At 53.8% G+C, this 25,873-nt stretch overlaps 1 protein-coding gene across 1 annotated transcript in view; it reads right to left on the bottom strand.

Moving 5' to 3' along the window:
- The window catches only part of GOLGB1 (golgin B1), a 59,677-nt gene that overhangs the window by 25,965 nt on the left and 7,839 nt on the right, over positions 1 to 25,873 (bottom strand). The window contains 11 exon segments of the mRNA XM_060244493.1: positions 1,012 to 3,817; positions 4,631 to 6,707; positions 8,615 to 8,688; positions 10,380 to 10,527; positions 12,094 to 12,167; positions 12,788 to 12,887; positions 14,198 to 14,397; positions 18,818 to 19,220; positions 20,359 to 20,472; positions 22,812 to 22,934; positions 25,029 to 25,169. Coding sequence (XP_060100476.1) covers positions 1,012 to 3,817; positions 4,631 to 6,707; positions 8,615 to 8,688; positions 10,380 to 10,527; positions 12,094 to 12,167; positions 12,788 to 12,887; positions 14,198 to 14,397; positions 18,818 to 19,220; positions 20,359 to 20,472; positions 22,812 to 22,934; positions 25,029 to 25,169 — 6,260 coding nt within the window.

Genomic DNA, 25,873 nt, shown 5'->3' with positions numbered 1-25,873 from the left:
TCTGTATCTCAATATTACATCTCTTTCATTATCATCACAGTAAACTGTAAACGGTCAAACATAAATTATAACAACCAAAGTCCTCGTCCGTTCAGTCCCATGTAAGCAAGTAAAGTTTCAGACGACTGTTTGAAATTTACTGCGATGATAATGAAACAGATGCAATACTGAGATATAAAATCTATTCTTCAGGCTGATTTCACCTTCAAGAGAGTTTTGGGGACCAGGTTTAGCAGTAGCAGCTTCTAGTATTTGGGACTCCGTTTGTCAAGCATCGGCATTTCGAATAATCGCGCTATTGTTTAAATCAAAGGCTCGTTTTATTGATAATCCAACACTTGCCCAAGGAACGGTACCTTGGAAGTGATACAGAATGTTACATGGCCCGGCCTCTTAAAGGCTACTTCAAAGACAAAGTTCAGATAGCTTCAAAACGTAACATACAGATGCGAATAGCATAGAAGGTTCAAAGCGTACTATCAACTACCCATTTGGATACTATAACATCTCTCGGTTCCCACACATTCCTGACTTGCTGATATGTATGGGAACTCGGGGGAGAGGCACTTCTGCTTTACAATAGGAAGATCGCTTGCATATCCTGCATCCTTGAGAGTCCACAGGTGGGGGAACTTTGAAGAGAGATCTTTATTCAGAAAAGAGGGATAAGAGAAAGGAGGAGGGGGGAAGTATGAACACAAAATGCCTACTAAATTAATACTCAGAAAATTCATGCTTGACATGGTTAATCTTCCAGGGTTTTTTTTGGTTTGTCCTTGCTTCTTCCTGTGGTTCTCTGGGGCAGGGGCGGCCAACTGTACCTCTCTGGATGTGGGGTTTTTTTGCCTACAACTCCCATCAGTCCCAGCCAGCATGGCCGATGGCTGGGGCTGATGGGAGTTGTAGGCAAAAAAAAAAAGCATCCGGAGAGCTACCGTTGCCCACCGCTGGCCTAAAGGCCGCTGCAGGGTTTAACACTGCACCGCCCACCCCCCCACCCCCAGCCTTTACCTGACAATCTGACTCTGCAGTTCCTCCACTTGGGCAGCTGCCTGCTTCAGCTGACCCTCCAGAGCAGCGCAGTCTTCCTCCCTGGCCCGCACCTCCTGCTCCTTCTTCTCGATGGCCTGGCTGAACTTCCTCTCCCACTCGCGGGACTTGTCGATGACCCGGTCCCGGTCATCCTGCAGGGAGGACATGCTGCGGCTGAAGGCGGCCAGCTGGGCCAGGGCTCGGTTCAGGCTGCTTTGCAGCTGCTGGGCGTCCCGGTCCTTCTGGGACAGGGCCTCCTGAAGGCCCCGCAAAGCCCCCTCCGAGCGGGCCTGCTCCTGCCGGCGGGCCTCCAGCTTCTCTTCCAGGTTCCTGAGCTCCTTGGCGTGCTTGCCCTTCTCCTCCTCCAGCCGCCGCTCCAGCTCCTCTTCCTGGCGCCTCAGCTGGGCTCTGACCTGCTCCTGGCTGGCCTGAAGCTCCTCTTTGGCCTTCAGGCTCTCGGCCAAGACTCGGGCGGCCTCGCTCTGGGTGTCGTCCAGCAGGACCCGGCAGGTGCTCAGCTCGGCCCGGGCCTTCGCGGTGTCGCCTCCCGCCTTGGCCAGGCTCCTCTTGGCGGCCTCCAGCTCTTTCTGGGACTCGCTCTGGACAAACTCCAGGGCCTTTACGGTCCTCTCCAAGCTGCTGACCTTCTCCTGGCTCTTGATGCAGTCCTTCTGCAGCTGCCGCACCTCCTGCTGCTTCTCCTTCAGCAGCTCCTGCAGCTCCTTCGCCTGCGTCTTGCGCTCGCCGTCCCCCTTCCGGGCGCTCCGCAGCTTCTCCACGTGCTCCTTCCTCTCCGCCTCCGCGGCTGCCTTCTCCCGCACCAGGTGCCTCTTCTCCTCCTCCAGCCGGCTCAGCGAGTGCCGGAGAGCCTCCGCCTCTGCGAGGAGCCGCCGGTTCTGGCTCTGCAGGTCCGCGGCGTCTTGCTGGTAGTCGCCGATGCTCCCGTTCAGCTCCGCCAGCTGGTTCATGAGCCTTTCCTCTAGGTCGTCCTTCTCGGCTTCCAGGGCTTCTTTCAGCCCCGCCATTCCAGCAAGCTGCTCTTCCACCTGCTCGACCCGGAGAGCCTTTTCCCGCAGAGCTGCCAGCTCCTGGGCTTTCGCCGCCAGCTGCTCCTCCAGGCCTTTCCTCTCTCCCGCCAGGGCCTCCACGTCCGCCAAAACCCTGCCCAGTTTCTCAGCTTCCGCTTCCCTCATCTCCTCCAGCTGGGCCACCCGTTCGGTGAGCTGCCCCACTTGCTGGATGTAGCCATTTATTTCGTCGCACGAAGGGTCGGCCTTGCGCTCTTCCCCCTCGGCATTAAAAGCTTCAGAAGCTCCGGCTGAGTCCGCTTGGCCTTCGGCTGCCGCCGTGGCTGCCCCCAACGTGGAACTGGCTGCCTTTTCCTCCACCGTGGCCTCGTCTTGCGTGTCACTCTTCCCCGTCTCCTGGCCCTGCAGCTGCTCCTTCAGGCTCCGGATCTCTTGACGGAGCGAGTCCTTCTCAGCCCCGAGAGCTTCCAGTCGGCTGGATAAGGTCCGGCAGTCGTCCTTGGACTTTTCTAGCTCTTCTTGGAGAACGGCACTGGACTCTTCCTCCCGGCTCGGGCCCCTTTCCGTGGGAAGAGCCTCCGCCCTCAGGCGCTCGTTCTCCTCTTCCAGCTCCAGGATCTTCTGCTGCTTCGATTTGGCGAACTTGCGCATCTTCTCCCTCATCCCCTCCATCTCCTGCTCAGCCCCCTGCAGCCGCGCTTCTGCCTCCCTCTTCTCCGCCTCCGCCCCCTTCAGCTTCACGAACAGCTCCTGCTTCTCCTGCCGGACGCCTTCCACCACCCTCTGGACCCGCTCGGCTTCATCGCTGACGTTCTCGTAGGACTGCAGGAGGGTCTCGTACTCCCTCTGCAGCTCCCCGAGCTTCCGCTGCCACTCGGAGAGCTCTTCGACCTGAGAGTTCCGCAGGGCGTCGAGGTCCTGCTCCAGCCGGGCTTTCTCCTGCGTCACCCCCTCCAGGGCCAGCTTCAGGCTCTCGCAGGAGCTGGAGAGGTTCTGGTTTTCCGCGAGGGCTTTGTCCACTTCGGCGATCAGCTTCCCCCGTTCCTTGGCCATGACCTCCAACTTCTCCAGAAGGGCCCCCTTCTCCTTCTCCAGGGCAGAGGCCTGGCTCTCCGCCGCCGACAAGCGGTGGGAGGCGCCCTCCAGAGCGGTTTTGGTGCCAGCCAGCTCCTCCTGCAGCAGCCTGCTCTCTCGCAGCACCTCCTTCCTGGAGATGAGCGCGGCCTGCAGCTTTCTCTGCAGCTGGGCCCTCGAAGAGTCCTCCGCTGCCACTTTCTGCTGCGTTTCCGCCAGCTCAGCTTGAGGCTGCTGGGTCTGTTCTTTGGCCTGGAGCTCCAGCTGCCCTTGGAGGGCTTGCATCGCCTCCTCTCGTGCCTGCAGCTGGGCCTGAAGGTTCTGCAGGGACTCTGCTTTCTCTGCCAGCTGGCGGTTCAGAGCTTCCATTTCTTCTTTGCTCGCCAGTTCCTTTTGCTCTTCTAGACTCATCTGATGCAGCCTCAGGCTCTCCCTCCTGGCCATTTCAGCTCGGCTCTCCTCCAGCTCTGCCCGAAGGCTTGTCGCGCTTGCTTTGGCCTGCTCAGAAGCTGCCTTTGCCGCCTCTGCCTCAGCCAGCAGTTGTCCCATCTGCTCCTGGAGCTGCAGAACTGCCTCCGACTTGCTTTGGAGCTCTCCCTCCAGGTGGTGGAGCTGAACTTCCAACTCCCCTTTCTCAGTTCGGAGTTTCTCTAGCTCCGCTTTGAGCTGTTCAACAGCAACGCCTTCAGCTCTTCCTTTGCTTTGGAGTTCTTCCAGTTGGTGGAACTGGACTTCCAACTCTCCTTTCTCAGCTCGGAGTTGTTCCAGTTCTGCTTTGAGTTCTTCAATAGCAACGCCTTCAGCTCCTTTTTTGCTTTGCAGCTCTCCCTCCAGGCAATGGAGTTGGGCTTCCAGCTCTCCTTTCTCAGCTTGGAGTTTCTCCAGCTCCGCTTTGAGTTGTTCAATGGCAACGCTTTCACCACTTTCTTTGCGTTGGAGCTCTTCCCCCAGATGGTGGAGCTGGGCTCCCAACTCTCCTTTCTCGGTTCGGAGTTTCTCCAGCTCTGCTTTGAGTTCTTCAACAGCGATGCCTTCAGCTCTTCCTTTGCTTTGGTGCTCTTCTTCCAAGACGTGGAGCTGGGCTTCAAACTCTCTTTTCTCATTTTGGAGTTTCTCCAGCTCCGCTTTGAGCTGCTCAACAGCAACGCCTTCAGCTCTTCCTTTGCTTTGGAGTTCTTCTTCCAGTTGGTGGAACTGGACTTCCAACTCTCCTTTCTCAGCTCGGAGTTGTTCCAGTTCTGCTTTGAATTCTTCAATGGCGACGCCTTCTCCTCTGCCTTTGCTTTGGAGTTCTTCTTTCAGTTGGTGGAGCTGGGCTTCCAACTCTCCTTTCTCAGCTCGGAGTTGTTCCAGTTCCGCTTTGAATTCTTCAACGGCGACGCCTTCAGTTCTTCCTTTGCTTTGGAGTTCTTCCAGTTGGTGGAGATGGGCTTCCAACTCTCCTTTCTCAGCTTGCAGTTTCTCCAGCTCCGCTTTAAGTCGTTCAACAGTGACACCTTCAGCCAATGGGCTGAAGCTTCCCATTTCGGAGCCTGCAGGTAGCTCCCAGTCAGGTTCCTCCACCTGCGGAGCTCCTTCTGGGAGAGCTTCTGTGCGAGGCTCAGAAACAGAGGGCTTCTCCAGCATCTCCACCTGGGCCTGCAGCAGCCGGAGCTGATTGTGGATCCTCTCCTTCTCCCTGCTCTGCTCCTCATACCGCTCCTGGAGGAGGCTGTAGTCATCCTTCTGCTGCTTCAGCTGCTCTCGGTGGTGCCGGTCCTTCTCCTGGGCCTTCTTCATGGTTCCCTTGCGGGAGGCCACCGTCTCCTGGAGCTTCTTCTGGAGCTGCTCCTTCTCCTGCTCCAGAGCACAGACCTTCTCCTCCAGGGCAGACCTCCGCTGCTCCTCTGGGTCGGAGTCAGTGGGGCGACTTTCTAGGGCCTGCTGCTTTGTGTGGCCCTCCAGTTCAGCTTCCAGGGTCCCTACGAGGACGTCCTTTTCTCGCAGGCTTCGCTGCAGTTCTGCAATCAGCGCTTGCAACTCAGCCACGGCAGGTTCCTTTTCCCTGCATGTGATTTGCACCTCAGCTTCCTTGGCAGAGAGCGACCGGCCCGGGGAGGCAACCTGCTGGCCTTCGCTTTTGGGAGACACCTCCGCTCCTGCATCTCCACTGGTCTCACAGGGTTCTTCTCCTCCTCTTCCGGCTGCACTCTCTTTCATCTCCAGGTCTTTGGGCTCCTCTGGCTGCCCTTCCCCGCTGTCCGGCGGCTTCTCCATCATGCGGATCTTGTTCAGAAGCTCCTTCCTGCTGACGAGGGCAGCCTGCAGTTTCTTCCTCACGTGCTCGTTTTCCTTCCTGAGGGCCTCCAGCTCCTCTCCAGCTGAGCTCCCCGCCTCAGCCTGCTGTCCGGGTTCCTCACAAGGGCCCACGCCCAGGTCCCTCGTCTCTTTCCCTCGCAGGAACCGATCGAGCTGCTGCTGAAGGACCATCAGCTCCTTCCCCAGCGTGAACTTCTCCTCGTTCAGCTGCACCATCCGGTCGGACATGCTGGTGGTGACTTCCGCCAGCTGCTGCTCCCGCTCCGCCACCGCCAACCGAAGCCGTTCCACCTGGGAGGCCCTCTCCAAGAGGAGCTTCTGCAGCCTGTCGGCCTCTGTGTCCTTCAACAGGTTGCTTTGGGCGAGGACTTCAGCCTCAGTAGAGGCTTCCCGCAAGCGGTCTGCCAAGGCACGCCTGTCCTGCTCTTCCTTCCGCAGCCGGCTTTCCAGGCTGGCGATGAGCGGGTCCTGCTCCGCGAGACGGCGCTGCGCTTCATCCAGGTCCTTCTGCAGGCCCTCCATCTTCACCTCCTTGGATCCCGCCTCGTTCTTCAGGCTCTGGATCTGCTCCTTCAGCAGGCTGAGCTGGGAGAGCCCGCTCTCGTGTTCGGAGAGGCGCTGCTTCTCCGCGTCGGCCAAGTCGCCCTCCAGCTGCCTCACCTGCTCCTTCAGCTCGGCCGGGGAGCAGAGCTCCTTCACCTGCGACAGCAGCTGGTCTCTTTCGGCGGTCAGAGCGCTCAAGGCGACGCCGGAGTCCTCCAGCAGCCGCTGCAGCCTCTCGATTTCAGCGGCCTTCTTCTCCAAGTCCTCCTTGCAGCATTCCTCTGCTTCTGGCCAGCTGCTAGGGGGTTCTGCGTTTCCGAGCGGCTCCTGGGGCTGTGATGCAGTGGCCAAGGGAGTCTCCGGAAGTGCTTGGCTACCCTCTGCCGGGAGGCTCTCCAGCTCCAGCACGGGAGGTGTCTCCTCTGGAATTTCCACGGTCGTTAACGAACTGCTACTTGAATGGCTCTGGATGAGCCTTGCCTCTTCTCCTCGTCCCTCTTCCTCAGCACCACTGCCCTGAGATTTTCTTGCCAGCTGAGCGTCTCCCTCGAGGGCTGGACCGCCGGAGTCCTGCAGCTGCCCTTTCAGAAAGGCGATTTCTTCCTGAGCCTCCTGCAGCTCCAGGAGCAGGAGAGAGAGATCTTTGCGCTTCTTGGCGGAGAGGTACTGCAAAAGGTCGTGGTGGCCGTTCTCCCCAGCAGGGGGTTCCTCGACACTCTCTCCTGGGTCGGGCTGGAGCAAGGAAAGGAAAACGTTACTCTCCTGGCAAGGGGACAAAGGATTCTTATCTCACTACAGATGCTAATTTGCTGCTCCGAAGCATTTCTCCCCTGCTGTAAAAAAAGTGCGATTAACACATGGAAGTATTTCTTCACCCAAAGGGTGATTAACACATAGAATTCACTAACACAGGAGATGGTGGTGGCTACAGGCATGGCCAGCTTCAAGAGGGGATTGGATAAACATATGGCGTAGAGGTCCATCAGTGGCTATTAGACACAGGGTATTGTTGGAACTCTCTGTATGGGGCAGGGATGCTCTGTCTTCTTGGTGCTTGGGGGGCACAGTGGATGGGCTTCTGGTGGACCTCCTGATGGCACCTGTTGTTGTTTTTTGGCCACTGTGTGACAGAGAGTGTTGGACTAGATGGGCCTTTGGCCCGATCCAACATGGCTTCTCTTCTGTTCTTATGTGACACAGAGTGCTGGACTGGATGGGCCACTGGCCTGATCCAACATGGCTTCTCTTATGTTCTTATGTGACACAGAGTGTTGGACTGGAGGGGCCATTGGCCTGATCCAACATGGCTTCTCTTCTGTTCTAATGTGACACAGAATGTTGGACTGGATGGGTCATTGACCTGATCCAACATGGCTTCTCTTATGTTCTGGGGCAGTGATGCTCTGGATTCTTGGTGCAGGGGGGGCACAGTGGGAGGGCTTCTGGTGGACCTCCTGATGGCACCTGGGTTTTTTTGGCCATTGTGTGACACAGAGTGTTGGACTGGATAGGCCTTTCACCTGATCCAACATGGCTTCTCTTCTGTTCTTATAGAAGGAGCACTCTGCCTGCAGCAACAATGCTCTGTCTTCTTAGTGCGTGGGAGGCAACAGTGGAAGGGCTTCTGGAGTTCTGGCCCTGCTGGTGAACTTCTGATGGCACCTGGGCTTTAGCCACTGAGTGACATAGAATGTTGGATTGGATGGGTCATTGACCTGATCCAACATGGCTTCCCTTACATCTGGGGCAGTTACGCTCTGTATTCTTGGTGCTTGGGTGGCCACAGTGGAAGTGCTTCTAGTGTCCTGGCCCCACTGATGGACCTCCTGAAGGAATTTGGGATTTTTTGGCCACTGTGTGACACAGAGTGTTGGACTGGAGGGGCCATTGGCCTGATCCAACATGGCTCTTCTTATGTTCTTATGTGACAAAGAGTGTTGGACAGGATGGGCCATTGGCCTGATCCAACATGGCTTCTCTTCTGTTCTTATGTGACAAAGAGTGTTGGACAGGATGGGCCATTGGCCTGATCCAACAGGGCTTCTCTTATGTTCTTATGTGACACAGGGTGTTGGACTGGATGGGCCATTGGCCTGATCCAACATGGCTCCTCTTATGTTCTTATGTGACAAAGAGTGTTGGACTGGAGGGGCCATTGGCCTGATCCAACATGGCTTCTCTTCTGTTCTTATGTGACACAGAGTGTTGGACTGGATGGGCCACTGGCCTGATCCAACAGGGCTTCTCTTATGTTCTTACGTTCTTAAAGCTGTCTATGCCTTGCACTGTACCTCTGCAACACCCCTCCTCACCTTCAGACTGGGAAAGAAAGGCTCAAAGATCACTGGCCCTGCTTGTATCTATCAAAGGGAGCTTTGACTCTCAAAGGCTGACACCCCAGGAACGCAGGTGGCTTTTAAGGTTCTCCAGGGCTCGCATCTTGCCCTCCCAACAGGGCACTGTGAGACAGCTGAAGCATCATGCTTCAGCTGTCTCACCACGCTGCCTCTTGCCCACTTCCCCTGTTCTGGAGATGAGCAGTGATCTACTCTACTGGGCTGTCCTAAAGTCTAAAGAGATCCTCCACACCCATACCCTTGAAGAGTGGAGGGAAGAAACCCCACCTGGAAAGAGCTCACCTCAGTCAGGACGGCAGGCACAGTGGGTGAATCCCGGCTTTCCGCTTCGACGCTTCCAATCCCGTCCGGAGAGTCTAGCCAAAAAACAGAGAAGGGTCGAGACATCAGGGCTAGGGCAAATTCCTTGCCCACCTTGCTTCTGGATTAGCGGCCAGCCCTGCATAGCCTTTCCCCATCGTCATTCTGCTGCTCAGGTGCTTTCTGGATTCCAAAAGTGTTGAGAGTCTATTGAACTGTGAACAGAAATGGTCCTTTCCCCCCTACCACTCGCAGCCTGGAGATCTTCTCCAGAGGTTCATTAGATTTATATCCCGCCCTCTGAATCTCAGAGTCACAATCTCCTTTGTCCTCTACTTGCAGCTGCTGGAATGGCCTTGGGTCAGCCAGAGCTCTCATAGGAGTTGTCCTTGAAAGGGCAGTTTTTGTCAGAGCTCTCTCAGCCCCACCCACCTCACAGGGTGTCTGTTGTTGGGGAGGAAGGGAAAGGAGATTGTGAGCTGCTCTGAGTCTCTGATTCAGGGAGAAGGGCGGGGTATAGATCTGCAGTCTTCTTCTTCTGTGTTACCACTATCTCATTGGCTATCCTTGTGAATAGACAATATCGCTGGCTTTTGCTGTAATAAATTGATTGATTGGATATTCCTCAATAACAGGGGGGGGCAAACTTGTTTAACATAAGAGCCACTTAGGGTAAACATCAGATGTTTGAGAGAAGGGAGGGAGGGACGGAGGGAGGGAGGGAGGGAGGGAGGGAGGGAGGAAGGAAGGAAGGAAGGAAGGAAGGAAGGAAGGAAGGAAGGAAGGAAGGAAGGAAGGAAGGAAGGAAGGAAGGAAGGAAGGAAGGAAGGAAGGAAGGAAGGAAGGAAGGAAGGAAGGAAGGAAGGAAGGAGGGTGGGAGGGAGGGAGGGAGGGAGGGAGGGAGGGAGGAAGGAAGGAAGGAAGGAGGGGGGGGGAGAGGGAGGTGCGATAGGTGGAAAGAAAGCAACTTAAACTTTAAATGCTTTCTCCAAGCCACCAGCTGGCTTGCCTTGGAAAAGAGATTTAAAGAGAGAAATTCCTTCTTCAAGCCGGCCAATAGGGCAGTTGGGGCTTCGAGAGCCACACCAGATGTGTCAAAGAGCCACCTGCAGCTCGCAAACCGCAGTCTGGCCGCCCCTGCTCAATACCCTTCCTGCAGGGCTGGTGAGATTCCTATGGCCTTTTCTGTTTGCTTGCTGTTCCTGCTCTCTGCTGCTTCACGCAAAGCTCCAGCTTCTCGCTAGGCAGGGGCTACGCTAGGCTGGGCTCAGCCGCAAGCTCTCAGGCTTCTCCTGAGTTTGGGAGGGCGGGGCATCCTGGAAACGGCTAATGTGATAAACAGAAGGGACGTTCACGTGGAAGCTTACGCGCCGATAAAACCCCGTGAAGTTACATAACCGGGTGCCTGAGCTCTTCCTTCTCCTGGAAGCGTGATTCCCTGCCTAAGATTTAAAAGATCCCTCTCGCAAACAAGGCTTAGCTTGGAACTATGCAGGTTGACAAAGGTCTCTGTGTCATTCGTGCGGCCGCCTCAGGTTCCCAAACCCCCTCCCCTGACGGAAGGAGCCACAGGAAGAGGGAGAAACAAAGGGAGAAACAAAATCACACAGCTCAGCCCTCTGTTATTCTCTACCCATTCACTATTGCTGTTTTACATAGTCTCCTCCCTCCCCCATGAAGATGCCCACAACCATTTCTGGCCACCAGAGCCCCCCACCCCACCCGCCCCAGTCTGCCTTCAGAGCACCTCCTCCACTGCCCAGGTCGATCCGACCTTCTTGGATCAGTCGCAAAGAGCATCTTACCGCCAGGCCCGAACGGCCATCGCTGCTGGCGGACGAGACCCCTGAAGCCAGCAGAAGGGATCCTCCGAGGGCTGCATTCGCACGGCTGACCTTAAAGAAAAGAGAAGGGAGACGGCGGAGATTTTGGGGGGTGGCTGGTTTTCTTTTAGAGCACGTTTCTAGCCCTCACAATGTGGGAGTCCGGTGGCATCTTAAAGACGCGCAAGATTTCTTGGGTAGGAACTTTCGAGAGTCAGAACTCCCTTTTTCACTGGAAGCAGCTGTTCTAAGGCAGACCAAAAGGGACAGCCTCCCAAACTGTCTTGGGGTTACCACAGTGCAAACTGAGCAGTCATTTCCTCCAGTTCACAAAGAAGTCCTGAACAGCTATACCCTTTCTTTTTCCAGACTGCCAAAAATCACCAGTGCCACATAAGAGGATCAGGCCAACGACCCCTCCAGTCCAACACTTTGTGTCCCATAAGAACATAAGAGAAGCCATGTTGGATCAGGCCAACGGCCCATCCAGTCCAACACTCTGTGTCACATAAGAGCATAAGAGAAGCCATGTTGGATCAGGCCAGTGGCCCATCCAGTCCAACACTCTGTGTCACATAAGAGCATAAGAGAAGCCATGTTGGATCAGGCCAGTGGCCCATCCATTCCAACACTCTGTGTCACAGAAGAACATAAGAGAAGCCATGTTGGATCAGGCCAGTGGCCCATCCAGTCCAACGCTCTGTGTCACATAAGGACATAAGAGAAGCCATGTTGGATCAGGCCAGTGGCCCATCCAGTCCAACACTCTGTGTCACATAAGAACATAAGAGAAGCCATGTTGGATCAGCCAGTGGCCCATCCAGTCCAACACTCTGTGTCACATAAGAAAATAAGAGAAGCCATGTTGGATCAGGCCAATGGCCCATCCAGTCCAACACTCTGTGTCACATAAGAAAATAAGAGAAGTCATGTTGGATCAGGCCAATGGCCCTTCCAGTCCAACACTCTGTGTCACATAAGAACATAAGAGAAGCCTTGTTGGATCAAGACAATGGCCCATCCAGTCCAACACTCTGTGTCACACAGTGGCCAAAACCCAGGTGCCATCAGGAGGTCCATCAGTGGGGCCAGGACACTAGAAGCCCTCCCACTGTTGCCCCCCCCCAAGCACCAAGAATTCAGAGCATCACTGCCCCAGGCAGAGGGTTCCAACAATACGCCAATGGCTGGGGCTGATGGGAGTTGTAGGTAAAAAAACATCTGGAGAGCTACCGGTGGCCACCCCTGCTCTATGTCACCCTGCAGTCGACGTTTCTCCAAGCTAAAGAGCCCCAAGTGTTTTAATCTTTCTTCACAGGGAAAGTGTTCCAACCCTTGAATCATTGTAGTGGAAAAAGGATTCAAGACCCAGTTCTGGGTAAGCGTGGCCTCCTCCCTCCCCCAGAGAACATCTGTAAAAGCTGAAAGGTCACCTCAGAGAGAGAGAGAGAGGGGAGGGAAGAGCTCCACAAACCCACTAAAAGAAGCTCCGAGATGCATTTGGAGGACTTTTCCTCATTAAGCTTCCTAAGAATAGCCCAGCAAAGAGGATTTCTGGAGCTGGCCAAAAGGGCAGCTTAGGAGACAGAAGCCATTTGGAGGCTAAGCTTGTTTTCTCCAGCAGGCTTGAAAGGTTACCTGGCTTGACTCGGTTGTGCTCCTAGCAGATTCCAGCTGGTTTTCCAACAAGATGAGCTGGGCACGGAGGGACTCTGAAAAGACAGGACAAAACCCAGGTGAGGAAGCCCCCGGCAAAAGGTGAGCAGGAAGTCCTGGCCAGGTGAAGTCCACAGAGACGGTTCGCTCCAGCCAGAAAAGGTGCAAACGGCCTTGGAAGTGACACCAGGACGCCATCCTGGAATAAGACTATTCTGCTCCATCAGAAGGAAAGTTAAAGTACTGCCTTTGTGAGAGAGGAGGAATTCAAAAGGAGGGAGAAGCGATCAAGGGAAAGTGTCCCAGTGCTGCGGCATGAGACACGTTGAGCTGCTGGAATGGCCTTGGAATGGCCTTCTAGTTAGGATCTGGCAACCCCTATTTCCAGCCGAAACTCTGCTTTTGCTTTACTCAGGAAAGGCTGTTCCCTTTAGGAAGACCTGCCCCCACCCCAACCTAAAGACTGTCACAGAGAAGCACAACTCCAGGCCTCCCGAGAGCACTCCCAAGGTCCTGCCCGCCCACCCCAAGTCAAACGAAAGCTGCCCCAGGCAGCTCTTGAAAGACCGAACTCAATCCTGATCAGAAAAAATCTGTTTCCGTCAGGGACGCATGGGGAAAGCACACTGAAGCAGGAGTGCGGAGGTGGAGAAAAGCCCAAAGGAAGAGCGGGTACCGTTTTCAGCTTCCAGCTTCTCCACCGACGCCTTCAGCTGCTCGTCTTTTGGCTGGCTTTCCTTCTTCAGCAAAGGCGCCTTCTCTGGTTGAGCGAGTGGCTGGAGAACAGAAAGGGGGCACTTTAGGAGAAAGGGGCCACGTGCCGTCATCTGAACATGCACTGGATTTTTCCTACCTTGTTGAGTGAAGCCCTGTGGAAAGTCCCCCCAACCTCGGCTGTGCTCACACCTAGTAAAATGGACACACTTTCCATCATGGACAGAAATACTGAGAAAGAGCAGGCTTCACTCCCATCACATCCATACAACTGAACAGCCTCTATGCTTAAGGAAAGGAAAGGTCCCCTGTGCAAACGCCAGCCGTTTCCGGCTTTAGGGTGACGTTGCTTTCACAACGTTTTCACGGCAGACTTTTTACGGAGTGATTTGCCATTGCCTTTCGTAGCCACCTACACTTTTCCCCCAGCAAGCTGGGTCCTCGTTTGACCGACCTCGGAAGGATGGAAGGCTGAGTAAACCTTGAGCCGGCTACCTGAAAACCCAGCATCCGCCAGGGATTGAACTCAGGTCGTGAGCAGAGCTTGGACTGCAGTACTGCAGCTTTAACACTCTGCACCACGGGGCTCTTTCAGCTGGAAAGGAAAGGAAAGGTCCCCTGTGCAAGCACCAGTCGTTTCCGACTCTGGGGTGACATTGCTTTCACAAAGTTTTCACGGTAGACTTTTTACACGGTGGTTTGCCCTTGCCTTCCCCAGTCATCTACATTTTCCCTCCAGCAAGCTGGGGACTCATTTGACCGACCTCAGAAGTCTGGAAGGCTGAGTCAACCTTGGGCCGGCTACCTGAACCAGCTTTCTCTGGGATAGAACTCAGGTTGTGAGCAGAATTCAGACCTGCTGTTTTACCACTCTGCGCCACTCTATGCTTAAGGACAGCAACACATGCCCTTTTGCCTGTCAACTCCTCTTTTGGTACTAGTCATGCAAAAGGCAAAGCAAACAGAGCACCAAGTCTCTGTGTCAAAAACATGTACCTTGGTTAACACGGAGTGAGGGAAGGATTCGAACGGGGGCCCCCAACATGGCGCCCAACACCTTTCCCGGAACCGCCAAATGTTTTTAGTACGTGGGTGGGGCTTTGGCCCAGCAAGGCTTCCGATTGGCCACTGGACTTTTGACCGGCTGTGCAGATTTTTAACAACGTAGCTTTGACAACGACTGCCACTGGAGGCACAAGCATCTTCGCTGACGCTACAGCAACTGTTTGACAGCTGGCTCCGCCTCCTCTGGCAGCCATTTTGTGGCACGCATCCACCACCCCGTTGTCCAAATTCCAAAGGTGCCCCCGGGCTGAAAAAAGGCTGGGGACTTCTGGATTAAAAGGCTGGGGACTTTTTAGGAAGCAGTTACCTTATCCAGCGGGGATACCAACTCCAGTGTGTCGACCGCGAGTAAATCCGGTTGATCCCGTGAACAGCCCAGCTCCTGGGGCCCTTCAGGAAGCTCCCCTGAAACACAAACAATGACCGTCAGCTTCACTTCCCTGAAAGCCACCACTGACAACAGAGGTCTGCCCTCTGCTTTGGGGGCAGGAGAAGGCAGCGTGCAGACTAAAACGAAGACTGCAAACAGATTTCTAAGGCTTCAGGTTTCCCACGCTCTGAACTGGGAAGCCAACACTGTCTGGAAACATTCAAATAAGATCCTGTGAATTTAGGGGGAGGTCTTTCTGAGTTTCCTGCATTGTGCAGGGGGTTGGACTAGACGACCCTGGAGGTCCCTTCCAACTCTATCATTCTATGTATCTAAGCCCCCTGAGGCAGCTTCCCTGCTGAGGCAACACAGAATTTTTTTTACATGCATATATGACAGCTGGCTCTTGATGGACTGGATATACTGGTTTTCTTCCACTTAATGAGGAATCTTCAATTGACACCCCCCCCACAAGACCCTTTCCTCATAAGAACCTCAGAACAGCCCCGCTGGATCAGACTAAGGGTCCATCTAGTCCAGTCTCCTGTCTCACACAGTGGCCAACCAGTTCCTCTGGAGAGCCAAAAACAGGGCAGAGAGGTCGAGGCCTTCATAAGAACATTAGAAGAGCCCTGCTGGATCAAACCAGGGAGGGTCCATCTAGTCCAGCCTGCTGTCTCACACAGGGGCCAGCCAGTTCCTTTGGAGGGCCAACAACAGGGCAGAGAGGCTGAGGCTTTCCCCTGAGAAGAGCATCAGAAGAGCCCTGCTGGGTCAGACCAGTGAGGGTCCATCCAGTCCAGCCTCCTGTCTCACACAGTGGCCAGAGCCAGTTTGGTGTAGTGGTTAAGTGTGCGGACTCTTATCTGGGAGAACCGGGTTTGATTCCCCACTCCTCCACTTGCACCTGCTAGAATGGCCTTGGGTCAGCCATAGCTCTGGCAGAGGTTGTCCTTGAAAGGGCAGCTGCTGTGAGAGCCCTCTCCAGCCCCACCCACCTCACAGGGTGTCTGTTGTGGGGGAGGAAGGTAAAGGAGATTGTGAGCCGCTCTGAGACTCTTCGGAGTGGAGGGCGGGATATAAATCCAATATCTTCATCTTCTTCATCTTCATCTTCAACCAGTTCCTCTGGAGGGCCAACAACAGGGCAGAGAGACTGAGGCCTTCCCCTGAGAAGAACATCAGAAGAGCCCTGCTGGATCAGACCAGGGAGGGACCATCTAGTCCAGCCTCCTGTCTCACACAGTGGCCAACCAGTTCCTCTGGAGGGCCAACAGCAGGGCAGAGAGGCTGAGGCCTTCCCCTGAGAAGAACATTAGAAGAGCCCTGCTGGATCAGACCAGTGAGGGTCCATCTAGTCCAGCCTCCTGTCTCACACAGGGGCCAGCCAGTTCCTCTGGAGGGCCAACAACAGGGCAGAGAGGCCGAGGTCTTCCCCTGAGAAGAACATCAGGAAGAGCCCTCCTGGGTCTAGCCTCCTGTCTCACACAGCAGCCAACCTGGAGGGCCAACAGCAGGGCAGAGAGGCTGAGGCCTTCATAAGAACATCAGAGGAGCCCTGCTGGATCAGACCACGAAGGGTCCATCTAGTCCAGCCTCCTGTCCCACACAGTGGCCAATCAGTTCATTTGGAGGGCCAACAACAGGGCAGAGAGGCTGAGGCCTTCACAAGAACATCAGAGGAGCCTTGCTGGATCAGACCAGGGAGGGTCCATCCAATCCAGCCTCCTGCCTCACACAGTGGCCTCAACCAGTTCCTCTGGAGGGCCAGCAACAGGCCAGAGAGGCTGAGGCCTTCATAAGAACATCAGAAGAGCTCTGCTGGATTAGACCAGGATGTCCGCCTAGTCCAGCATTCTGTCTCACACAGGGGCCAGCCAGTTCCTCTGGAGGGCCAACAACAGGGCGGAGAGGCTGAAGCCTTCATAAAAACTTCAGAGGAGCCCTGCTGGATCAGACCAGGGAGGGTCCATCTAGTCCAGCCTCCTGTCTCACACAGGGGCCAGCCAGTTCCTCTGAAGGGCCAACAACAGGGCAGAGAGGCCGAGGCCTTCCCCTGAGAAGAGCATCAGAGGAGCCCTGCTGGATCAGAACAGTGAGGGTCCCTCGAGCCCAGCCTCCTGTCTCACACAGCAGCCAGTCAGTTCCTTCCCTGAGGTTGCCTCCCGGCTCTAGGATTCCCTTGCATGTGGAGATTCCCCTCTATTGCCATGACGAGTAGCCATTGATAGACTTCTCATCATCAATGAATCTAATTTCCTTATAAGAACATTCCAGTGGAAGATTCCTCAGTCAAAGGAGAGGAGAGAACATAAGAAGATAAGAGAAGCCATGTTGGATCAGGCCAGTGGCCCATCCAGTCCAGCACTCTGTGTCACATAAGAACATAAGAGAAGCCATGTTGAATCAGGCCAGTGGCCCATCCAGTCCAGCACTCTGTGTCACATAAGAACATAAGAGAAGCCATGTTGAATCAGGCCAGTGGCCCATCCAGTCCAGCACTCTGTGTCACATAAGAACATAAGAGAAGCCATGTTGAATCAGGCCAGTGGCCCATCCAGTCCAGCACTCTGTGTCACATAAGAACATAAGAGAAGCCATGTTGAATCAGGCCAGTGGCCCATCCAGTCCAGCACTCTGTGTCACATAAGAACATAAGAGAAGCCATGTTGGATCAGGCCAGTGGCCCATCCAGTCCAACACTCTGTGTCACACAGTGGCCAAAAAACCCAGGTGCCATCAGGAGGTCCACCAGAGGGGCCAGGACAATAGAAGCCCTCCCCCTGTGCCCCCCCCCCAAAGCATCAAGAATACAGAGCATCCCTGCCCCAGACAGAAGAACATAAGAGAAGAAGAAGAAGAAGATATTGGATTTATATCCCGCCCTCCACTCCGAAGAGTCTCAGAGCGGCTCACAGTCTCCTTTCCCTTCCTCCCCCACAACAGACACCCTGTGAGGTAGATGAAGATATTGGATTTATATCCCGCCCTCCACTCCGAAGAGTCTCTGAGCGGCTCACGATCTCCTTTCCCTTCCTCCCCCACAACAGACACCCTGTGAGGTAGATGAAGATATTGGATTTATATCCCGCCCTCCACTCCGAAGAGTCTCAGAGCGGCTCACCATCTCCTTTCCCTTCCTCCCCCACCACAGACACCCTGTGAGGTAGATGAAGATATTGGATTTATATCCCACCCTCCACTCCGAAGAGTCTCAGAGCGGCTCACAATCTCCTTTCCCTTCCTCCCCTATAACAGACACCCTGTGAGGTAGATGAAGATATTGGATTTATATCCCGCCCTCCACTCCAAAGAGTCACAGAGCAGCTCACAATCTCCTTTCCCCACCCCCACCCACAACAGACACCCTGTGAGGTAGATGAAGATATTGGATTTATATCCCGCCCTCCACTCCGAAGAGTCTCAGAGCGGCTCACAATCTCCTTTCCCTTCCTCCCCCACAACAGACACCCTGTGAGGTAGATGAAGATATTGGATTTATATCCCGCCCTCCACTCCGAAGAGTCTCAGAGCGGCTCACAATCTCCTTTCCCTTCCTCCCCCACAACAGACACCCTGTGAGGTAGATGAAGATATTGGATTTATATCCCGCCCTCCACTCCGAAGAGTCTCAGAGCGGCTCACCATCTCCTTTCCCTTCCTCCCCCACCACAGACACCCTGTGAGGTAGATGAAGATATTGGATTTATATCCCACCCTCCACTCCGAAGAGTCTCAGAGCGGCTCACAATCTCCTTTCCCTTCCTCCCCTACAACAGACACCCTGTGAGGTAGATGAAGATATTGGATTTATATCCCGCCCTCCACTCCAAAGAGTCTCAGAGCAGCTCACAATCTCCTTTCCCCACCCCACCCACAACAGACACCCTGTGAGGTAGATGAAGATATTGGATTTATATCCCGCCCTCCACTCCGAAGAGTCTCAGAGCGGCTCACAATCTCCTTTCCCTTCCTCCCCCACCACAGACACCCTGTGAGGTGGATGAAGATATTGGATTTATATCCCGCCCTCCACTCCGAAGAGTCTCAGAGCGGCTCACAATCTCCTTTCCCTTCCTCCCCCACAACAGACACCCTGTGAGGTGGGTGGGGCTGGAGAGGGCTCTCACAGCAGCTGCCCTTTCAAGGACAATCTCTGCCAGAGCTCTGGCTGACCCAAGGCCATGCTAGCAGGTGCAAGTGGAGGAGTGGGGAATCAAACCCGGTTCTCCCAGATAAGAGTCTGCACACTTAACCACTACACCAAACTGGCTGTTGGATCAGGCCAATGGCCCATGCAGTCCAACACTCGGTGTCACACAGTGGCCAAATAAAACAGGTGCCATCAGGAGGTCCATCAGTGGGGCCAGGACACTAGAAGCCCTCCCACTGTTGCCCCCCAAGCACCAAGAATACAGAGCATCCCTGCCCCAGACAGAAGAACATAAGAGAAGCCATGTTGGATTAGGCCAATGGCCCTTCTGGTCCAACATTCTGTGTCACACAGTGGCCAAAAAACCCAGGTGCCATCAGGAGGTCCACCAGTGAGGCCCTGACCTTGCTGGGCGGGAACCTCCTCGGCAGGGCCTTCCGGGGGCCAATCCGCCTTCTGCCGCAGCCGGTTGTTCTCCGTCACGAGGGTTTCATATATGGAACACAGGTCCCGCTTCGCTTTTTGGAGCTCAGCCATTTCCTGGCTCTTCTCCTCCAGCTCCTTCACGTGCCTCTTCCTGCAGGCTCGGCTCTCCATCTTGTGAAAGTCCACAGCAGCTCTGGCTTGGGCCAGCTCCTGGGAGAGCTGCTGGACCTCCTCCTGCAAGCCATGGCCGACTCGCTTCGACCTCGCTAGCTCCATCTCCAGTTCCTTCACGGCGCTCTGCTGCTGCCGCCTCTCGGAAGCCAAGGTGCTCCGCAGGGACTCCAGCTCCGCCTCCGACGCCTGGGATTTCTCCAAGAGAACCTGAGGAAGAACGGCAAAATCGACTGTCTTTTGGGGGACGGAGTGCTGGAATGAAGCGAGCTTCCTAAGTAGCAGCTAGACATTAACCCATAAGAAAAAGGGGGAAGCCGGCGTTTAGGCACAGGTGTAAAAAGAGAAAAGGACTGCAGGAGGAGGGAGGAGGAAGAGGTGGAGGAGTAAAAGACTGCAGATTTATACCCCACCCTTCTCTTTGAATCAGAGTCCCAGAGTGGCTTACAATCTCCTATATCTTCTCCCCCCACAACAGACACCCTGTGACATGGGTGGGACTGAGAGGGCTCTCATAGCAGCTGTCCTTTCAAAGACAACCTCTGCCAGAGCTCTGGCTGACCCAAGGCCATTCCAGCAGCTGCAAGTGGAGGAGTAGGGAATCAAACCCGGTTCTCCCAGATAAGAGAGCTCTGGCTGACCCAAGGCCATTTCAGCAGCTGCAAGTGGAGGAGTGGGGAATCAAACCCGGTTCTCCCAGATAAGAGAGCTATGGCTGACCCAAGGCCATTCCAGCAGCTGCAAGTGGAGGAGTGGGGAATCAAACCCGGTTCTCCCAGATAAGAGAGCTCTGGCTGACCCAAGGCCATTCCAGCAGGTGCAAGTGGAGGAGTGGGGAATCAAACCCGGTTCTCCCAGATAAGAGTCCGTGCACTTCACCACGACACCAAACTGGCTCTCTTATTTTCCCCTCCCCCAGTACTGGTACCAACTGACCACTAAGTATACCTTAAAAACATAAGAAGACCATTTATTCTATACAGCCTTCCAATCCCTGTCTTTTCCTTGTACGGTTTGTGGTCAGAACCAAGAAGTATTAAAGCCATCCAATATATGAAAGCACCAAGAGAATGCACAAAGGAAGTCTCACTTCAATGATTTCTACATAGCCCACTTTTTCCGGACGCTGGCGCATTAGACTACTGGAAGATGGGATCGTACCTTATTGTGGAGATTATCGGAAGCTGGGGCCGCACTTTCTTTGCATTTGCCCAAAGTTCTGCTGATTTGGCCCCACCTGTCTGTGGGGTAATTTGGTGGGGGGGCAGGGAAGTGGACGGACAGGAGCACCAGTCTCTGCCCAAAAGTAGCTGGCATCTCCCGGCCACTTCTGTCTCTGCGCAGGTACCTGCTTCTGCTCCTCGAGGCTGTTCAGCTCGTGCTGCAGCAACTCCACCACCTGCGTCCGCCCCAGCAGGGCTGCCTCCTGCTCCTCCAGCTTCCGCTGCAACAGCCTCAGGTTCTGAGAGGGAGAGGAGACCACTTGTCAGGCTAAAAGGTCTCTCAGAAACCAGCCCCTCCCTCCCTCCCTCAGCCCAACCCTTCAGGCCACAGCGATGCACGACACAGGAACCTCAAAGCTGGACTACTGTAATGCACCTCAAATGAGTCTGCCCATGAAGACAACCTGGGAGACTCCAGCGCGTGCAGAAACTGGGAGCTAAACAGAGGATGCACATTGCACGTATTCTACATCCAATCCGCTGGCAGAGACTGACCCGTACTGGGACCCATGCTCTTTAACGTGTTCATAAATGATTTGGAGTTGGGCGTGAGCAGTGAAGTGGCCAAGTTTGCGGATGACACTAAATTGTTCAGGGTGGTGAGAACCATACAAGATTGTGAGGCACTCCAAAGGGATCTGTTGAGGCTGGGTGAGTGGGCGTCAACATGGCAGATGAGATTCAATGTGGCCAAGTGCAAAGTAATGCACATTGGGGCCAAGAATCCCAGCTACAAATACAAGTTGATGGGGTGTGAACTGGCAGAGACTGACCAAGAGAAAGATCTTGGGGTCGTGGTAGATAACTCACTGAAAATGTCAAGACAGTGTGCGATTGCAATAAAAAAGGCCAACGCCATGCTGGGAATTATTAGGAAGGGAATTGAAAACAAATCAGCCAATATCATAATGCCCCTGTATAAATCGATGGTGTGGTCTCATTTGGAATACTGTGTGCAATTCTGGTCACCGCACCTCAAAAAGGATATCCTAGCATTGGAGAAAGTCCAGAAAAGGGTAACTAGAATGATTAAAGGACTGGAACACTTTCCCTATGAAGAAAGGTTAAAACGCTTGGGACTCTTTAGCTTGGAGAAACGTCGACTGTGGGGTGACATGATAGAGGTTTACAAGATAATGCATGGGATGGAGAAAGCAGAGAAAGAAGTCCTTTTCTCCCTTTCTCACAATACAAGAACTCGTGGGCATTCAATGAAATTGCTGAGCAGTCAGGTTAAAACGGATAAAAGGAAGTACTTCTTCACCCAAAGGGTGATTAACAGGTGGAATTCATTGCCACAGGAGGCGGTGGCGGCTACAAGCATAGCCAGCTTTAAGAGGGGATTGGATAAAAATATGGAGCAGAGGTCCAGCAGTGGCTATTAGCCACAGTGTGTATATATATGTGTATGTGTGTGTGTGTGTGTGTATATATATATATATACACACACACACATATATATTGGCCACTGTGTGACTCAGAGTGTTGGAGTGGATGGGCCACTGGCCTGATCCAACATGGCTTCTCTTATGTTCTTATGGTTACGGATTATTTCCCAGGTTGTAGTCAAGACAGTAGTTACTGCCTTACAAAGTTCATCCTAGCCTAGGACCAACAGAAGAGGAGAAAGAAGAGGGAGAGGAGGAGATTTACTCGGAGACTCAGAGCAGCTTACGATCTCCTTTCCCTTCCTCTCCCCACAACAGACACTCCGTAAGGCAGGTGGGGCTGAGAGAGCTCTGAGAGGCCTCCTCTTGAGAGAACAGCTCTGCAAGGACTGTGGCTGACCTGAGGGCACCCAGCTGGTTGCAAGTGGAGGAGCGGGGAATCAAATCCGGTTCTCCCAGGTTAGAGTCTGCGCTCTCAACCACCACACCAAACGGAGACCCTCCGCTCTCCGTGTCCACCACGGCTTCATGCACCTGGGCCTGGGACCCTTCTCTGCTGCGCCAGGGGCCCTTAAGTGTACCGGCCTTCAAGAAGCCTGGTCACCCAGTGCTTTCCAAGCCTCCCATTGAAAGTGGAGTCTCAACCCAGCCTGGCACCCTAGGCAGACTCACTGCCTGCCGCCCTCCTCCACAGCGCCCCCCCCCCCCCCCGCGGCTCCGCACCTCCCCCCCCATGTGCTTCCTCTTCCCCACCCCATGTCTATTTCCATGCCGGAATGGAGCTCTAGTGTCACTTTCCCGGCTATCTAAAGGTCCCCCCCATCCCCGTCGATCAGCTGATTGGCGGGTAAAACCGCACTGAACGGCCGCTCTATCAGGACCAGCGTCCTGAAAGGGCCGCTGACTCCTCTCTACTTCCTGGACGGGAAGGAAATAGAGAGGAGTCAGCGGCAGGGGGGCCGTCCTTTCAGGACTGGTCCTGACAGCGAGAGCGACCACGTGGCACGGTTTTAACCGCTGATCAGCTGATCGACGGGGGGTGGGGAAGGGGCTAGAGCCCCATTCCGGCACTGAAATAGAGATGGGGGGGGGAAGGGAGGGAGAAGGAAGCTGGGGAGCAGGCAATTAGGTGTCCGCCCAGGAGGGAGGGCGAGCCGGCCCAGCTTGGAGTACAGCCTCCTGCAACCCACCTGCTGCATTTCCGCTTCCAGGTTTGACTGGGCCGCTAGTTGGTGCAGCTCTGCCCGGTGCTGTCGGGTCTGCTCCTTGAGGCAGACGTCCTTCTCCTCGACCACCCCTTGCAGAAGGCTCAGCTGCCAGCAAACGACAACGATCACAAAACCGTCATTTTACTGTCTTACATACTTAACCGTATTATACAGTACTATATAGCACATTTGGTAGTTACGTCTACGGGCAGAAAAATTCTGGGCGGATATCTTCAGGGCGGTAAATGAAATTCTGAGCAACGAGAGATGCCCCGCGATCCCAAGACAGCTCTCTTCTACGTTTATCCCAGAAGGCATGGAAGAGGAAACGAAATTACTTCTAAATCCCTTGAGAGCGGCGTGGCAGCCGTCAGCACAAGCTTGGAAGCAGGCAGCCTTAGCTAAAACAGCTTCGTGGGTTTGCGGAATTCGGCACACTTCACCCACAGATAAAACTGCACTGCGTGCGATAATAAAAGAGGGTAAAAGCGGGGCACAGGAAAAGTTTATTCAGACAGGGCAGCGCTTGGAATACACATGAAGCAGCCTTATCCTGAATCAGATCTTTGGCCCATCAAGGTCAGTACTACTGACTTAGACTGCCAGCGGCTGCCCAGCATCTCAGGCCGAGGTCTTCCACATCACCAACTGTCAATTTAGACTGAATTCAGATGATCAGCCTGGTCTCCCAGGCATCTGCACAGGGCTGGCTCAGGGGGCGTACCGAGGCAGTTAGCCAGTGGCGGTCTAGAAAAGGGCAACTGGAATGATGAAAGGTTTGGAACCCTTTCCCTATGAAGAAAGGTTGAAACGCTTGGGGCTCTTTAGCTTGGAGAAACGTCGACTGCGGGGTGGCATGATAGAGGTTTACAAGATAATGCATGGGATGCAGAAAGTAGAGAAAGAAGTACTTTTCTCCCTTTATCACAATACAAGAACTCGTGGGCATTCAATGAAATTGCTGAGCAGTCGGGTTGAAACGGATAAAAGGAAGTCCTTCTTCACCCAAAGGGTGATTAACAGGTGGAATTCACTGCCTCAAGAGGTGGTGGCAGCTACAAGCATAGCCAGCTTCAAGAGGGGATGGATAAAAATATGGAGCAGAGGTCCATCAGTGGCTATTAGTCACAGTGTGTGTGTGTGTGTGTATATACACACACATACATATATATTGGCCAATGTGGGACATAGAGTGTTGGACTGGATGGGCCACTGGCCTGATCCAACATGGGTTCTCTTATGTTCTTATGTGACACAGAGTGTTGGATTGAATGGGCCTTTGGCCTGATCCAACATGGCTTCTCTTATGTTCTTATGTGACACAGAGTGTTGGACTGGAGGGGCCATTGGCCTGATCCAACATGGTTTCTCTTATGTTCTTATGTGACACAGAGTGTTGGACTGGATGGTCCACTGGCCTGATCCAACAGGGCTTCTCTTATGTTCTTATGTGACACAGAGTGTTGGACTGGATGGTCCACTGGCCTGATCCAATAGGGTTTCTCTGATGTTCTTAGGTCTAAAAATATTGGTTGCCAGGAGACATACGGGGGCCCATCCACAACTCTAAGGCTATCATTTAATTTTAATGTGAAATAAATAGAATTCTCAAAAAATACATAAGTGGAAAAAAGGTACAATTAAAACATTTGGGATGTTTCTCATGTTATAATATATATATTAGTGATTACAGTGTACATATATTGTACATGTTACTAGCATTATACAGAAGATACTAAATGTAAATGCAGGTTGCATTTCCTCCAGGGGAGGCTGATCTCTGCCAGCTGGAGATCAGTTGTCAAAGCAGGAGATCCCCAGGCCCCACCTGGAGGCTGGCAACCCTAAACGTAACTTATATTTTTGTTACATTACAGTAGTAATATTGGAACATGTATTATATTTTCAAGCTACCAAAAGGTCATTAACCTTTTTAACGTATCGTCTAATATCTAAGGGGTCCCCCTTCATCGGGGGCCCTCTTGCCGTCGGGCAAGCTGACCCCCTAGGCCAGCCCGCCACTGGAGTTGGCATCCCTTGCGATTTGCCACCGAAAGGAAAGCAAGGCTAGGAAGCATCTCTTGCGCTTCAGCCATCGACAGAAAACTTGTTCCTCTCCCCTCAGCCCAGAGAGTCACCGCAGGATTTCAGCAGTCACCAACCAAGGGGTGCGTCCCCCAGCAAAGAACATCCCCCTACCTGGGCCTGGGCTTCTTTCAAGCTTCCCGTAGCCTCCTCCAGCTGCTCCTGCAGCTTCCCAGTCATGGCCTCTTGCTCCTGAAGCCTCCTTTGCAGGGCTTCCAGTTCCTCCTTCTGACTGTGGTGCGTCTCTGGGTCACTCTGGAGCTGAGAGTACAAGCAGGAAGAGCAGCAGTGGAGTGAGTGAGGTACTCTTTAAATCAGGGACGTCAAACATGCGTCCCAGGGGCCAAATCAGGCCCCCGGGAGAACTATCAGGCACCTGAGCAACTGGCTCATCTGCTTCCTTCTCCCTTGCTCTTGCTACCTTCTGCATCTGTCAAGCACTAAAGCAGGGGTGTCAAACATACAGTTCAGGGGCTGAACCAGGCCCCCGAGAGGGCTCCTATCAGGCCCCCAACCAACTGGCTGTCATCTGCTTCCTTCTCCCTCTCTCTTGCTTCCTTCTGCATCTCAGCTTGCTTTGCCAAGTTTGCTCAATCGCACAGGAGCCCCAGAGCAAAACCTCAATTTTCTCCATTGGTTGAGGCTCCTTCTGGTCCCCCTGGGGAAGGAAGGAAAGAGCCAGAGCTTCCTTTGCCCAGTTCCCCGGATCCCATGGGAGAAATCATAGAATCACGGAGTTGGAAGGGACCTCCAGGGTCATCTAGTCCAAACCCCTGCACAAGGCAGGGAACAATGCAGAAAACAATTCAAATACTAAGAAAGCATCCTTCAGACCAACAAGTGCTAATGTTTTAAGCATGTTTTAGATTTAAAAAAAAAAACTTCAGTCTTGTTTGTGTCTTTTAAAAAGCTCGTATCTCTGCTACCTAATCTTAAATAGGTACACACATGGCCCGGTA

The sequence above is a fragment of the Heteronotia binoei genome, chromosome 8, assembly GCF_032191835.1.
Source record: "Heteronotia binoei isolate CCM8104 ecotype False Entrance Well chromosome 8, APGP_CSIRO_Hbin_v1, whole genome shotgun sequence".
Classification (NCBI taxonomy): Eukaryota; Metazoa; Chordata; class Lepidosauria; order Squamata; family Gekkonidae; genus Heteronotia; species Heteronotia binoei.
Note: the sequence above shows the minus strand (reverse complement) of the source record. Positions and strands in the feature narration are given on the sequence as shown.